This window comes from Syngnathus floridae, chromosome 11 (genome assembly GCF_059516105.1).
Source record: "Syngnathus floridae isolate MCC-2025c chromosome 11, RoL_Sflo_1.0, whole genome shotgun sequence".
NCBI classification, from domain to species: domain Eukaryota; kingdom Metazoa; phylum Chordata; class Actinopteri; order Syngnathiformes; family Syngnathidae; genus Syngnathus; species Syngnathus floridae.
This window is the reverse complement of record NC_142423.1, coordinates 4,986,234-5,002,156: the sequence shown is the minus strand read 5'-3', so window position 1 is coordinate 5,002,156 and position 15,923 is coordinate 4,986,234. Positions and strand designations below refer to the sequence as shown.

General features: G+C 42.2%; 3 protein-coding genes across 4 annotated transcripts; 1 reads left to right on the top strand and 2 right to left on the bottom strand.

The window, feature by feature from the left end:
* Positions 1–299: 299 nt before the first annotated feature.
* Positions 300–2,015, top strand: thoc7 (THO complex 7). The gene is made up of 8 exons (XM_088389582.1): positions 300–401; positions 619–739; positions 825–952; positions 1,054–1,140; positions 1,258–1,315; positions 1,540–1,606; positions 1,683–1,752; positions 1,870–2,015. Exons 1-8 carry the CDS (start codon positions 380–382, stop codon positions 1,929–1,931), a joined length of 615 nt encoding a protein of 204 aa, XP_088245708.1. The 5' UTR covers positions 300–379; the 3' UTR covers positions 1,932–2,015.
* A 42-nt stretch (positions 2,016–2,057) lies between these two features.
* On the bottom strand, positions 2,058–8,546 carry synpra (synaptoporin a). The gene is made up of 6 exons (XM_088389581.1): positions 7,201–8,546; positions 7,029–7,094; positions 4,059–4,183; positions 3,500–3,698; positions 3,199–3,390; positions 2,058–3,142 (listed from the first exon to the last, which is right to left on the bottom strand). Exons 1-6 carry the CDS (start codon positions 7,216–7,218, stop codon positions 2,891–2,893), a joined length of 852 nt encoding a protein of 283 aa, XP_088245707.1. The 5' UTR covers positions 7,219–8,546; the 3' UTR covers positions 2,058–2,890.
* Positions 8,547–11,886: 3,340 nt separating this feature from the next.
* zbtb49 (zinc finger and BTB domain containing 49) lies at positions 11,887–15,923 on the bottom strand. Of its 2 annotated transcripts, none has more exons than XM_088389579.1 (8): positions 15,676–15,923; positions 15,185–15,364; positions 13,893–14,980; positions 13,780–13,826; positions 13,633–13,706; positions 13,420–13,502; positions 13,171–13,332; positions 11,887–12,973 (listed from the first exon to the last, which is right to left on the bottom strand). In XM_088389579.1, exons 2-8 carry the CDS (start codon positions 15,334–15,336, stop codon positions 12,267–12,269), a joined length of 2,313 nt encoding a protein of 770 aa, XP_088245705.1. In that variant the 5' UTR covers positions 15,337–15,364; positions 15,676–15,923; the 3' UTR covers positions 11,887–12,266. The 2 variants fall into 2 exon arrangements, with proteins under 2 accessions (XP_088245705.1, XP_088245703.1); XM_088389577.1 differs by having other exon boundaries at positions 15,185–15,341.

Below are 15,923 nucleotides of genomic sequence, written 5' to 3'. Positions count from 1 at the left end.
CGGAATAGAAATAGTGGCCGCAACGGCATATTATAAAGAAACAGTGACAGCAACAAACTAATATAGTAACAAACGTTGGCAATAGACTTAGAGTAGTACAATATTCCCCATCTATTGCCTTATTTAAGTGCTTTTGTGAAAATGTTATCAACTACAATTGTGCGTTCTCTTGTCAGCCTTTAAATCAATCACGAGCAAGGCATTGGATATTTTCAAAAATAATTTAAAAAAAAACTCTTGCATTCCAATAGGACAAAATTGTTTTTTTTACGGATGGCTGTGCTCTGAATCTTGTCCAGAAGAGGACGGTAAAGCCTCTCTATTTGCTCTCTGCTGACTCTGCTAATGCGGTAGAAGAAGAATACGAACCGATGAAGACATGATGGGGTCTGTTACAGATGGTAGCTACAAATTTCATCGCTATTTTAGATCATTTATGTTACAAGACAGTCGATTTAAGTCGAAACTCTAAAACGAGTCGATATGTTTCTCCTCAACAACGCTGACCTTGTTGCACATATTCCACATGCAATATTTGCAGCCCCTTCTCATGTAGCAATTTTAGCCGCTAGCGGCTAGCTACGTGCCCCATAACAGCTTCTTCTGGTTCATTTTCAGATGAAGTCATTCGAAAGCGTCTTCTTATCGACGGCGATGGAGCAGGGGATGATCGGAGAATCAATTTGTTGTTGAAAACCTTCACCAAGTGGTGCAATTCACCTGGAAGCCCAGAAGAAAGGTCAGTGAACTTGACCGATTGATAGACCGACGCTGAGGCTTTCAGAAATGTGTTCTAAAATGTGTTCTTTAAAAAAAAAAAAAAGCTTCGCACAGTACCAGAGGATGCTTGGGACACTTGCCCAATGTGAATTCTCCCTGGGGAAGACTCTGATGGTCTATGATATGAATCTGAAGGAAATGGAGAATTATGGCAAAATCTACTCTAATATAGGTACATTTTTGTTGCATTATTTTCTTAATTGTATGCTGGAAGTTTATTTCAACTTCTATACTTGGGGTGTATTTACACACCTCGTTATCTGCACTCGACAGAACAAAATATAACGTCAGCACATGAGAAGATTGTGGAATGCAAAAAGGAAATCCAGAGAGCAAAGAGAGTAAGAAAGAACCGCCAAGGTAAGAATATTTACATAATTTTTCTCAAAATGAATGGGCCAAGTTTTTGTTTTTGAGCATATAAGAAAAGTGCTTGGTACTTTTTAACATTCTTGGTTGTATATATTTCTCCTGCAGAATACGATGCACTTGCAAAGGTTATTCAGAATCACCCAAATCGTCACGAAACACTCAAGTGAGTTCATCAATATATTAAGTGGAATCTTTACAGTTAAACCCAGCTTGTTCTGTGAATTTGTTTTGGTTTATTGTGAATTTGAAACAAATTTTCCCACCTATACAAAACATGGAACAAAAATATGGAAAAACTGCATTTTGCATACATTTTAAATGCCATAGACTAGTTAAAGCAAAACCAAATGGCTGCTCTAACAATGTAGTTATGTTGACTGCTTGCAGGCAATTGGAGGCACTTGACAAAGAACTCCAACAGTTGTCTAACATCAAGGAGAATGTAGATGCAAAGGTAATGTGAAACTATATGCATTTATTTTGAATAAACCAGATGTGGTTTTTTGATTACCCGTGTGGTCTGATTTCAGTTGGAACTACGGAAGAAGCAGTTCCACGTGCTACTCAGTACCATTCAGGAGCTACAGCAGACACTTGAAAGTGAGTAAACAAGGACATTTTGAAAGCTTACTGCATTTGCAAATTTAGAACTTACTTGTTCTTTCACCCTTTACAAGAAATGACTTTTTTCCTAATCATTTGAATCTCACCTCCTAGATGATGAGAAACTAGACATTGACGAAAACAATCAGCCAAGTCCATCAGAGGCTGTCGAATGAGGACACCGTTCTTTCATTTTGAATTAAGTGAGCCAATTTTGTAAGCTGAATTTTCTGCATTTTTGAATAAATGTGAAAACTACAGTTTGAAGTGATTCATGTTGAAAATAGAACGCAACACAACTGTTTTACACATTTTTGCATCGTGAGCTGTTTTATTACCACATGCATGCATAGAAGTCAACAATAAGGGTTGCAATTGTTGTATTCCTTGCAACAGGCATCATCTCAGTCTCTTTGAGTATCATTTCTTTAAATAAACACAAACTTCATTGATTGTCAGTTTAAAATAAAAACAGCCACCTTTGTATGTAAAAAACCAACACTTTTTTGGGTCAGGTTTTGACACGTCAGTGGACACGTCGGCATGCTTTAATAGCGCTAAACCTTACTTTATGTGTGTGTTTTTTTTTCTTTTCTGTTACAACTGACACAAGCATGGACAACATTCACAGTAAATTGTTGCAAGAGCACCCACTTGTGAACTTAAGGGGAACAAAATGATCAAAACAAAATTACCTACATTGTCGAAATATGAGTTATAAAGTTCCCATATACATACAACATTAAATAAAACACACTTTCTCTTAGTTAAAAAACTAACCATACTGTAAAATAAATTCCAACTATGCCATGCTGTCTGGTCTAATAAAAAAAATATCTTACAAAGATCAACACAGTATCACGCAAACATGGTATCATGCACACGATCAACACTATTTCCAAATTTTGGAATATACAAACAGACAATGTCCACGCTTCAAAAAATATATATATGACCAAGCAAATACATAGATATAATCCAAACAAGAAGAAAGATAATACCCACCCTCTCAAAAAAAAAGAAAGAAACCTGACAAAACCTTTATTCATAGGGTGCAAACTCTTGCCGGTCTTTTTTTTCCACCCATTGCCATGTTCAAAATGCAGATGTACCACTCGAGGTATAAAAAGGCAAACTACATTTGATTGGCGTAAGAGGAGGGACCACCGACCTGACTGTACTCAGACGGCTGGTCGAGGTCTCCCTGGGTGTTGTAGCTCCCTGACTGATCAAAGCTGCCCTGGTTGTAGGGCTGCTCGTTCACACTACCTGTCTGCTTCTCAGAAACCCCGCCCACAAACCTGCCAGCACCCTTGTGCCAACCAGTCTCCTTGAAGACAAACCAGATGTTTCCAGCCCAGAGAACAAAGTTGAGGAATCCAAACACCTGGAGAGAAAGAATGACATTTATTTGGTGTACTTTCTGGCCATCTTATTACCTACCACTGAGGTGTTGAGTCCAGACCAGCGTGGTTCTTGCACAGAGCCACATTTATTTGTCTGATCCTTGCAGGCAGAGATGAGGAGCTGAACCTCAGCTGGATCTGTAGCTAGCTTGACATCAGACAGAGCTTTGGCCCAAGCTGATGAGCTGACAAGCCACATGAAGGAGAACACAACGGTCACAACAAAATCCTACAAGGAACGCAAGAGACAAAAACATAAGTTTGCACACCCAGAAAACCAGACCTAAGCTTGCAATCTTCACAAAAGTACACAAATGTACACAGCTAACGATACTCACGATTAGTGGTCCTCGGTTGTTTTCGTGGTACTTGTTCTGGAAGAAGATGTAGACGACAGTGGCGAAAAGGGAGTAGAGGAAAGCAAAGACCGCAATCGTAACAAAGAACTCAGCAGACGATGAATAGTCTCCAATGAGAAAGAGTTGCTCCCTCCTCATGCCCTCACACATGGGCGCTTCAAATGAGACTTGGTGCAACCTAATGCAAAATGGACACAGTGATCATGTCAATAAAAACACATTTGCTCTATAGCAGTGGTTTGCAAACTTTTTATACCAAGAATCACCATAAAATTTACTTAAGCCATCCAAGGACCATTCAAAAACAGAAGTACGTAGGCAGCGATTCTCTTACCTACCGCTAGAGGTAGGTGTAACACACTTTAAGAATCGCTGCTGTAGAAAGCAATGTACATATGGATTTTTAAACTTCAAGTGAAGTAAAAAGGTAAAGTAAGCAAAACAAGAGCAATTAACCCTCTCCAACTATTGCTTAGAGCAATTGAATAAGCATGTTAGGAGCTCAAAGGTGTTTAAGATAAAAATAAACATGTCTCACCTGAAAGGATAAGCAAAGTCAATGGCAATGCTGAGGTTGCTGCTGGCCTTCTCCATGCAGTCAACACTAACTCGCAGCTGCCCAGAGTAGCCTCCACATGTTGCAAAGGCAAATATGGCAAAAAGCTAAAAGAGAGAGAGAGGGGGGGGGGGTATGACTGTTTTGCTAAATGCAATATTTCACAAAGCACACTTCAGGAACTAAAATGCTAAATTCTCACACTTCCCACAATTGTTTTGATGAGAAAGTTGCCCCTGCCAACACGGCCGCCATGCTTTGGGCTTATTCTAATCAACTGTAAAATCTGTTTATCAACGAAAATAATTATAATAATCTCTTTGAAAATATGGACTCTTCCACAAATCTCAAGAACAATAAAATCTGCTGTATACTCCGGCATTCCCATGCCGATCTCAAATTGCCAGTTGGGAAAAGACAAGTGGCGATAGGAGGTGTATAATAAATGCTCTTAAGTGTTAGGAATAACCCCAGATAATTATCTCTTTCCTGCTGTACACCACCCACCTCCACCCTCCTGCAGCTGTCTCATCTTGCCGTGATTTATCGGAGGGGTTTAGCCCCTCTCATTTCAGGCAGGGTCCTTTGAACGGTGGAGTGTGGCATTGTAGCAGGAGGGTGGCTGTTAAGCCTCGCACCCTGCGTGTTTATCTGCCTTTCCCAGCTGGGCTCCTCAGGGAGCAAGCCATAAAGAGAGAGAATAGAGAAGTGGAACGGCGAGAATGCGGCGAGATGTTTGGGTATCAAAATAAAAAAAAAAACCATCTCCCTTTTTGCTCCTGTTCCTGACCTGAATGGCTTGATATGCAGACTCACAGCAAGGTTTTATAAACAAATTTTATCAGATAAGAAATTAAAATTCTATGCAGAGAAAACCAAAAAATCCATCCAAATTATTTATAGATTAATTTCCCAACAGTACAACAGCCTTTGCAAAAAAATGTTTTGATATCACCTCATTATGGTTAGATAGATACTTTATTGATCCCCAAGGGCAAATTCAGGTGCCAGCAGTTAAATACAGAAATACACAGATAGACAATACTAACATCAATAAAAGGAGATAGCCTAATATGAATAAATAAGTAAATAGATCAAATAAATAAATACATTTTTGACAATAAGTTGAATATTTGTTGACCATATTAGTATTATCTGGCAGATTGATTGATTCTATGTGATAGTTTGAGTCATCTTGACATGTTCTAAATTATCCATGCAAAAAAAATAATAATAACTATCCACTTAATCTGAATAAAAGTCCCAAAAGCTACCCGCTTTATGAACAGCAGCACACGGGTGAAATGTCCACACGCTTTCATGAGAGAGCTTGTCTTATCTTTTCACAGCAGCAGCATCACCAAATAAACTCATTTAGTGGCAGCTAATCCCTTCATGCACGGGGAGTGCGTTTTGTCCTGCATAGCTCCGATTCATCTACCCATTTCTCTCACTCTCTCTTTCACTCTGCAGGCTCCACTGCCCACAAGCATAACAATCTCCATTAAAATTTTGTTACGCTGTTTTTCTTTGATGGCCCTCTAATGTCCATTGCTTCTCATGACTATTTTGTCTAGGGTCCATCACCTAGACAATGAAGTGCCCGACACATTCCTGCTAAGTCTGCTCTGTAGTCTTTAAGATTTGCGTATTCAGGTAAAAGAAAAGTCAGAATATTTTATCAATATGATACAGTGCCCGTGCAAGCGTGTGAGATGTTGCAACTATGATGATGCTTCAATGCATAAACAAATGTATATCATTAGCATCATGTGTTCATTCAGCTGTGCAATTTTGCTGCTTTTCTCATTCCATCGCTCTCGAGCACACGCACACACAGACACACACATGCAGTGAAGTGCTTGGGCACATCTCAAGGGACAGCTTCTGCATGAGTTAGTCTATGGCGGAGGGAAGCGGACCTTACAGCTGTTTGGAACAGAATATGCCAACCAAAGATTGTGTGCCAAACACACACAAACACACACACACACAGACCATCATCAGTCTTTGGAGGCATGGCCGCTAATGACTTCCAATCTTATATGAAGATGTGGCAAACTCAGTGGAGTTCTGCAACAATAAGTATGGCTGACGTGAACATAGCTTCAGTGTCCACATGGCTGATCATCTGTACAGTTAAAGATTGGACAGGATTAGTCAAACCACATGCTGGTCAGTCAACCAGGAGAGAAAAGCTCTTATTGCCTGAAGTCACACAATCGACTCAAGTCGCAAACTTGTGATGCTTTCTAACGTGCAATGACATTTTGGTTTTATAGCCTACTAAATGTTATACGAAAAATAAAAGTCCACAAAGGCCAAGATGATATTTGAAGCCTAAACCTCAGAACTGCGAGCTCTAAGCATGGTATGCTAAATTAATACAATATTGCAGAAGCTAAAATTGAATTAAACAAGGTTGTGTACTATATACTGTACATCCAAAAGGTAACCAAACAACATATTTGTGAATTTTCACATTTGCAACAAACCACGCAAACACACGCACAGATTTACAAGGTTCATTTCAAAGCACATAAAAACGAGACTCAAATATTTTTTTCCATTTTTCACTTTATGTTGCACGATTTATGGACGAATAATGTTACGCGGCGCATCAGAAATACGCACGAATGGAACACAAAAGTCACATGTCCCCCCCCCCCCCCCCCTTGTGTAAACGCCAAAGCCATATTATAGATTCTTAGTTGGATTTTTTTAACTTAATCTACAGGTCACCGCAGCATGGTTGTGATGTTGCTAATCTCATCACCCCATAATTATGTGACGATGATCAATTGAAGGTAAATTCAATGTTTGACTGCAAAATGCGAATAGCGGCGCGACGTAAATGTCACCTCGCGTTGCATTTGATCCACATTATGTAACTCAACCGTGTTTAATTAAGTTAGCACATATATGGGATGAAAACAAAATGTTCCAACTCACCCATTCCAAAACACGGATAAATCCCAGAGGTAGTTTAAGCACCTGAAAGGTTCCCGCAGATGCAAGCTGCAAAAACACAAAAGTAGACCATATTCATATTTTTAGTTTGATGCATTTTAATCCAGAAGGCAATTACACTGTTAAATAAAAGCGCATTGTGCCATTTACTGACCTGATTTGCAGTGTCCATTCCAGCAGCGCGTCCTCGTGCTACTCGCTTGATTGGATGTAAACAAACGGCAAACGGAAACCCAATACAGAAGATGTGAGGTGGTATCAGTCGGGGGGCTTTCGGCTCAGATTCCGACTCTATCCGAAAGTAACCGATCGAGTCTCCCTCTCGCTCTTATGTGCTCTTGTGCCAGTCTCATTTGTGAATAATTAATCTCGCTTAAATGACAGAAATGTACACATTATTTGAGTATATATAGAGTAAAATGCCACACTATTGCATATCTTTTGGATTTTGTATTATATTTTCAACATGTTGTAGATGGATAGCACATCTGCCTGACAACTGAGATTGAATTTTAGGCATGCATTCTAAGAGGTTGACTGAAGACTGCAAATTGTCAAACCCCCGTAGGCTAGGCAGAGCTCCACCAAACAGATTTTTGTCATTAAATGTGCATGTGTGAGTAAAACTTGGCCAATAAAGCTGATTCTGAAAACAGAATGGAAATGTCTGATACAATTCCATTAAGTGCAAAGCATTCATTTGATCACATCTCCACCATGATTCCAGTTTCATTTCTGTTCATCCCGCCATTCTCTGTCTTTTGCACACACGCACACATATACACAAACACTGCCTAGGGGGCTGTCGAAGCATCAGAGAGTCATTACATTCGATTGGCTCGTACATTCACCATTAAATAAATGTGCACGGGGACAGATGAAAAAGTCTATGACATCCTTTTGGTGAGATCTGCGTCCTCCGTCAAACTGGAGCTGAATGTGTTCACATAGGAATAGATTGCATGAGAGCAGAGCAGCGGTATAGGAACAATCATTCTCGTTTGCCTAAGCCCATTTCAAATTGAGACTCGCTGAGGAATTATAGTAGAGACTGGGTCAGCCACTTATCCATCTCATCCAACAACGGAACACTCCACAACCCTGCAGCAATTACTGCTCGGCTGCAACTGCTGCCAAAGCTTGTCTATACTGATGTTGATTTAGAGCAAAGCCAATTAAGAGCAAAAAAAAAAAAAAAAAACTGCCATAACGTACATTCACAAGGAGTAAGAACATAAAAATATTAGATCATGTCACACTCAATTGAAGTCTATCCTCATATGCCATTGATAGCAATGAACCATGATTACAGTAGATACCAAAACAAAAGATGTGCCTTTGAAATGTTTCTGGGTAAAATGCCACGAGCGCCCGTCTCATTCCGCACCAGTTAGACGGCGTGCATAATCGAGATTAACTGTAGCCTGATGGGAAAGGAGAGAGAGAGAGATTGAGAAAGAGAGAGCAACAGACAATTGGAGGAAAAGACGACCAGTTAAATTGACTGGAACTGAAGCACTGGATGTGTTCATGGTGTGTATTTTATCACTTAAAATGAAAAAGATAAACCTTCCATTATCTACTTTGGTGACTCTAGTCCAAGGGGACTTTTTCAGCATTTCATAACCCTACACAGAAAGTTCTTGACTTCGTGAGTAGTATATTATTTGATAAGTATTTTAATTCAATGTGCTATTTTGTGAGACAATAAGGACGCCATATTTAAGGTCATATACAAGATTTGAAAACCAATGATTTGAGTGAGCAGGGTGTGGCTCACTTGTTGATGCTACTTAGTCTCTGCAACTTTGGGTCGTTTGCCACTTCTTGACTGAGTTGTTGACGGTCCTGAAACTTTCCACTTTGCAATGACATCTTTTACAGTTGATTCTGGAATACTCAGGAGAGAAGAAATTTCATCAACTGATTTGTTGCAAAGGTGGCATCCTATTACAGAACCACGTTGAAATTCAGACAGCTCTTTAGTTTCACTCATTTTGTCCACACGGATGTAAGCAAGGTGATATATTTGAAAAGGTGGTCCACTTGAGCCTAATACAACATTGGAATTCAGTAACGGGTGTGGAAGAATACTTTGTCGTTAGGTGTCTAGGCCTCGGTCACTGGAAGAAAAAAAAAAGTGTTGTTATTTATCAGGGCACGGCAATGCTACATTTGTGCAAAAGTATATCAATTTCTTATAATATTTTAATGTAAATATTACCATGACTATGGGAGGAGGTGTGCATGTGGAGGCAAACAGCTGTTCTGATGCTTGATCTGATCAGGAAAAAATACATAGATCAAACTGTCATTGTCCAAGACAAAATCTTTTATACTTTAATAATTATTGCCAAGAGCTGCAAATCGTATTTTTGTGGGGTTGCGACAGGTGAAAACACATAGCAGTCATAAAACGAATGGTAAATTATGCATTTTAAGTTCATTAACATAACACGTCACGTCATAGCGTTTTAAAAATGTCACGACAACTCGTACATAAAGAAGAAAAATTATTACTTACCGTCTAAGTACGAGGTACATTGACGTTTGAGTTGTGCTTCCTGTTTCCCGTAGCTTTGAGCATGCGCGTTGGCATGTTCTGCACTCCTTCCGACGAATAAAACGTTTTCTTCTCCCTCGCTTTACTTTCATCAACCATCAAAAATATTGTGGAATTTAAATACAAAAATAAAATGAAAATAGGTGCAGGACACTAAAACTGTCCATGTGTACGTTGCATAAAGTGGGCGTGACTTTTAGTAAGTCTTTTCAGCATCATTCAAGTCTGTCTCAGAACGCTTGAAGCTGCAACTGGGAGACAACTGTGATGTCATGCCAGACAATATTTCAACATTTTGTTTTGCTTTTATTAGGTTTATTACACTAGTTAGTCTCCAAAAGCTTCACTTCACTCAGCACTCACCAACTGCCTATTGCAGAAATGTCAGTGTATATTATATCACCAGTTTTTTCTTTTTTTATTATTACTATTATTATTATTACATTAATTTATAGCACTTTGGAATGCTATGAGAGTTTCCCTAGTAGTTTTGTTCCTCTAATGAGTATTAAAATAAGGCAGCTTAAATTGGATGGATATGGCCTAACCAAACTAAATAATACACCAATTACCGTATTTGCCGGTGTATAAGTCGACTCGGTGTATAAGTCGACCCCCTAAAATTCGACGGAAATTTACGATTTTATGATATATCCTTTGTATAAGTCGAGCTCAATTGTTGCATTATATTAAACTTCAAAATTCAATCAGAAATATGCGAAATTTATTGACGAAATGTGTTCAAATTCCGGGAGGCTGTGCGCATGCAGCTGTTTATAAGCACCACGGAGGAGATCGCGGAGCCTCATTCGACTTCTAGCGGCCGGCGAGCTCGCGCACGCCGCCCGGCACCACCGGGAGGCCGGAAATAGCTCCAAGCCGAGCGGATCGGCACTTTATAAGCACCGCGGAGGAGATCGCGGAGCCTCATTCGACTTCCAGCGGCCAGCGCACTCGCGCACGCCGCCCGGCACCACCGGGAGGCCGTGCACACGCGTCAAATGGCCGGAAATAGCTCCCGCCGAGCGGACCGGCTCTTTATAAGCACCGCGGAGGAGATCGCAGAGCCTCCTTCGACTTCCAGCAGTCGGCGAGCTCGCGCACGCCGCCCGGCACATCCGGGAGGCCGTGCGCACGCGCCAAGTGGCCGGGAATACCTCCCGCCGAGCGGATCGGCTGTTTATAAGCACCGCGGAGGAGATCGCGGAGCCTCATTCGACTTCCAGCAGCCGGCGAGCTCGCGCCGGGTGGCCGAAAATAGCTCCGGCCGAGCGGATCGGCACTTTATAAGCACCGCGGATGAAATCGCGGAGCCTCATTCGACTTCCAGTGGGCCGCGCACTCGCGCATGCCGCCCGGTTCAAATTTTCTAAGTGCCAACGGCTCTTGCGCCATAAAGAGTCCGCCTCGGCTGGTTCCACATGTCGGCCAGAACAAGTGAAAATTCGGCCTCTTCCCCTGGAAGTCCGGCCAAGTTTGGCGAATATTTTCTAAGTGCCAACGACTCAACCACCGTAAAGTGTCCGCCTCGGCTGGTTCCTCATGTCGGCCACCACAAGTGAAAATTCGGCCTCTTCCCCTGGAAGTCTGGCCAAGTTTGGCAAATATTTTCAAAGTGCGAACGACTCAACCGCCGTAAAGTGTCCGCCTCGGCTGGTTCCCCGTGTCGGCCACCACAAGTGAAAATTCGGCCTCTTCCCCTGGAAGTCCGGCCAAGTTTGGCGAATATTTTCTAAGTGCCAACGACTCAACCGCCGTAAAGTGTCCGCCTCGGCTGGTTCCTCCGGTCGGCCAGAACAAGTGAAAATTCGGCCTCTTCCCCTGGAAGTCTGGCCAAGTTTGGCGAATATTTTCTAAGTGCCAACGACATTCATTTAGACATGGCGATTGAATGTTTACGTACCGGTAGTTATTGTCATTGCTTGACGCGCGATGACTCGCACATTCGCTCAATACCCAGTACTTCCCCCTAGCAGTCATCGTCGCTGCCTGGCTTTCGATGTCCGTTATTGAGGTGAGAATATTTGAAATTGTTGCTGAGGATGCGTGTTAATGCGACGAACGCTTTATAATGATTCAGTTTCTCGCTGTTTGATGAGCCTGATGGACGCACACCCACGCACAATGAGATGCATGAGAAACGGCCTTGGTTACCATCACATTTGAAGCGATGAATACGCAGTTAAATTTTATGACTCGGTGTATAAGTCGAGGTCGATTTTTTCGGTCGATTTTGGATCGAAAAAGGTCGACCAATACACCGGCAAATACGGTATATGTGGTAGAAACATCCATATTTTTATAAAACTGGTCCTCATTAGAACTCCAGTAACTCATCACAGATGATTTTGATTGAGCCATGGTACACCTCGAGTAACCGGTCAATCACATGATGCATATAGATGACAAACATCCATTCTGCCTTAGCAGAAACTGCTGACATAAAAGATAGTGAATAATTATGAAATAAATAATAGCAGGTGAGTAAATCAACTGTGAGCAAATATGTACATTGTATGTATAGTTGCTGTTGGCCAAGAAAATAATAAAAAGGTGCGGGAGGTACATTTAAAAACTCAATCTGTAACACCATTTCAGCATACCACCTGAGTATCTTCGGACGCACTTTTCAAGATGAGTGTCATTTGTTCCGAGCGTTATTGATCAATTTCATTATCATTTTGCAAAGTTTTCATTGCTAGACCCCAGAGAGTTACACTTGAGATGAAGTTACCTTCACTGGCCCGGTATAAGCCACTACTGGACCGAGTAGCACAGCAATTGTCTTGGACAGACAGGTAAGGCTTGCCTAACCCACCTCTCCCTATCTCACTACCTATAGGTCCAGTCTCCGCATAAGGCCCATATTCCACCTCTTGGGAGCCGTGTGGTTTGAGCAGCTTCATGTGATCCGGGCCAGGTAGCGCCGTGCTCCTGTCCTGGTGGGAGGAAGCGAGGAGGTGATGTGGCACAAGTGAGCGCAGTTCTGGAAGGGAGGTTGGAGTAGAAGCTGGACTAAGATGGACACTCAGAGGTGTTGTCTCAACGTGGGGTGTTGGGGTAGGTGGTGAAGGCTTCTCAAGTCCTGCGGGAGGCATCATAGCAGGAAAAGGCTGCTCACTTGTGCCATCATCCTGGCAGACAGTTTTGGTAAGCGAGACAGCCGCATCTGCGCTACCAGTCTGGTCAGAGTTGTGTGTGACGGCGCCATCAGCTGGTGCGCCTTTGCAGCGCATGTTGCTGTGTATCCTCAACATGGCTGAGCGAGTGAAGCTTTTCCCACAGGTGTTGCAGAGGTAGGGTTTTTCTCCTGTGTGAGAGCGGATGTGACGCTGCAAATCCCCTGAGCCAATGAAGCATTTCCCTGCACAGGTGGAGAACATACAAACATACTAGTGCAATGCATGGCTCTTAAACCCTAAACCTTTTTTCCCCATTTGCTGACAACTGAAAATGACATCACAGTTGCCGAGTCTCGGCCGAGCTCAACTTCAGAAAAATGGCGAGCTGATGCTGTGCCTAGTTGGATGTGATGCTTTCAAAAAAAAGATGCAGACTTACCACAGGTGTCACAACTGTGTGGTTTCTCGCCACCGTGGCAGGCTTTGTGCTTCAAAAGTTTCCTGTGCGTGTTGAAGGATTTTCCACACTGGTCACACGTAAACATCTTGTCTGTGACGTGTGTCCTCTTGTGTTCTTTGAGATTGCTTAAGTTGTTGAATCCTTTCCAATGTGAACAGTAAAGTTCAATGAAGACAAATGTATAATTTAGGTCATCAATAACAAAAAAAAACTGGAGACATAACTTACCTCGACCACATATATCACACAGATGTGGCTTTTCTCCTGTGTGCACCACTTTGTGACGTTGGACATCCCCGGATGAAGTGAAGCTAGAGGGGGAGAGATACAATATTTATTCACGATGGATGTCTTTTCTGATGCAACATGCGAACACTTTTTTTAAATCTGTATTTGTTAAGTTAACGCAACAGAAAAATAGGTTTGGGTGAGGCTGTTTACCTTTTGCCACATAACTCACAGATGTAGGGTTTCTCTCCAGAATGTCGTCGCAAGTGTGTCTGTAAATTTCCAGCCTGGGAACAAACAACACTTAAGCCACTGCAGCAAAACAATCAAAAAAATCCAAATGCAATGATTTGATCATACCTGTGAGAAGTTCTTTCCACAAACGTTGCACTCAAATGGCTTCTCGCCTGTAACATACAAAAATTGAATTATCATAACAACAAAGCTGGCTAACGAAATTGACATTGACTAACCTGTATGCGAGCGTTTATGCATCTCCAGGTTGCTCGGGTGTTTGAAGACTTTCCCACACATGTTGCAGGAATATTTGTGGCCTGTTTGCTGCGGTGGTTCTGGCGCAATCTGCAAACCTTGCTCCTCTTGGTTTGTGGGTGGTGGTCTGGGGATTTCTGCATCTGCTGGCGTCTTGGGTGCGTCTTCCCTGACATTCACAAGATTTTCAACAGGGGCTTCTTGAGACACAATCTGGGCCACAGAATCTTCTTTGGGGCAGTTAAGGATCGGCTCGCTGACCGATTCTGCAAACATTTCCTCTAATGCCTTTTGAGAACCTAGGTAGTTGTATTTCTTTAGGTAAACTGTCTTCTTTGGACGCACGGGAGCACTGAGCATGGTGTCTGCGTGCTCAGAGCTTGGGGTGTTTAAACTATCCGAAGGTGTCAACGCAGCCACGTGATTCTTGTCGGCTGCCAAAGATGTGCAAGGTGGGGTGGGCTGAATTGCGTTTCCTGAGCACAAATGCGACTGGTTGCCTCCCTGGGTGAGTCCGAGCTGACACTGGGACTCTTCCACGACAATTGAAGGTCCCGGACCCTGATTTGAGGCCTGAATGGCACTTTGCTTGAAGTATTGCTTACTGTAGAAATCACGGAGCTTGTAACCGTGGACTAAGTGTTTTTCTACAGGTGCCTGGATGCTGCTACTTGAGTCACCTGAGCTGCCATTGGACATAGAAATAGTCATTCGTTTGGTTTGCTCCATGAAGCCAGGTCTGGGTACTTCAGCGGGACAGTGGAGGTCAACATCACTAGGCAGGCTGCTTCCTAGGAGGCAGTCGTGCTCTGACGTCAGCATGCCTGGGAGAGAAAACGATGGGATTTCCACCGCTGGGGGACAAGGCTTAAGGAAAGTGTTACACATGCTTTGGACGTTGGGAACTTGCAAACACTGAGCGATGTCAAGGAGAGCTTGTACGTTATCCTGGTTGATGTCAAGATGGGAGGTGTACATATAGTCCAATATTTGACCAATGCCACTGACATCCTGGATAACCAAGTTGAACACTTCGTTTTTCTGACTGGGGGAATTCTGGAATAAAGATCTGCAAAGATCAAACAAGCATGGGTTAAGCACTTCAATTATTCATAATCCAATTACATAGCCTAAATGTCACCTGAATAAGCAAATAGCAGTACTTATAGATGTGTGCATTTGACCTTTTTTGCACTTGTGTAAATTTGGCACCACCAACTAAGAAATTCCTTGCACAAGTAACTTGATGTAGCAATGAGTAAGTACTACATACCTGAAATAAGAGCTGAAAGCAGCCAGTACATTTTTGTGGGCTTTGAAGCAGACCCCTTTGACCACCAACATGCAGTCACAGAGCATTCCCTGAATCCTCTGCTCCTGGAGTTGCTGCAGCAAGTAGGAGCTGTGGCTGGATAGTGTGTCCATGCTCACTCATCCGTACAAGCATTCAAAGCCGGTGGAAGGGGAGAGAACAACCGTAAAGTCAATGACAGGCAATACAATAGTTTACGATTTATGTTTTTAACAATACAACCTCACACCATTGCCATTCTACAGAATGACATACAACATAAACAACGGCGTTTGGTTTCGTCGCTTTGCATTTTTATATTAGCATAAATCAATAGACAGCTAGCATGCTATCTACGAAGCTTTGCCAAACCTGCGAATTGCAACAGAACTAATTCACTTGTCATGTTATCTGTCAAGAATGAAAATCTATCTTAAGACTTGTTTGCTACTGTTGTACTCGGAACAACCTACTGAATATTTGGTGGTTTCTTTGGACGATCGGTCACCTTTCCACCGCTGTTGCCTCACTTCCTGCTACAGTTTGCATTTTGTATTTCTTGATAAAGGCAACGTTTGTCATTTTTTAGACAGCAATAAAATTATACACGTAAGAATGCCCCTGACTTGTGTGTAAATTAGAAAACTACAACAAAAACTCCGGCGCCTCAACGTCACACCGAAAAGTAGCTTTGTAAGACAGGGCGGAACTTTGTTTTGAA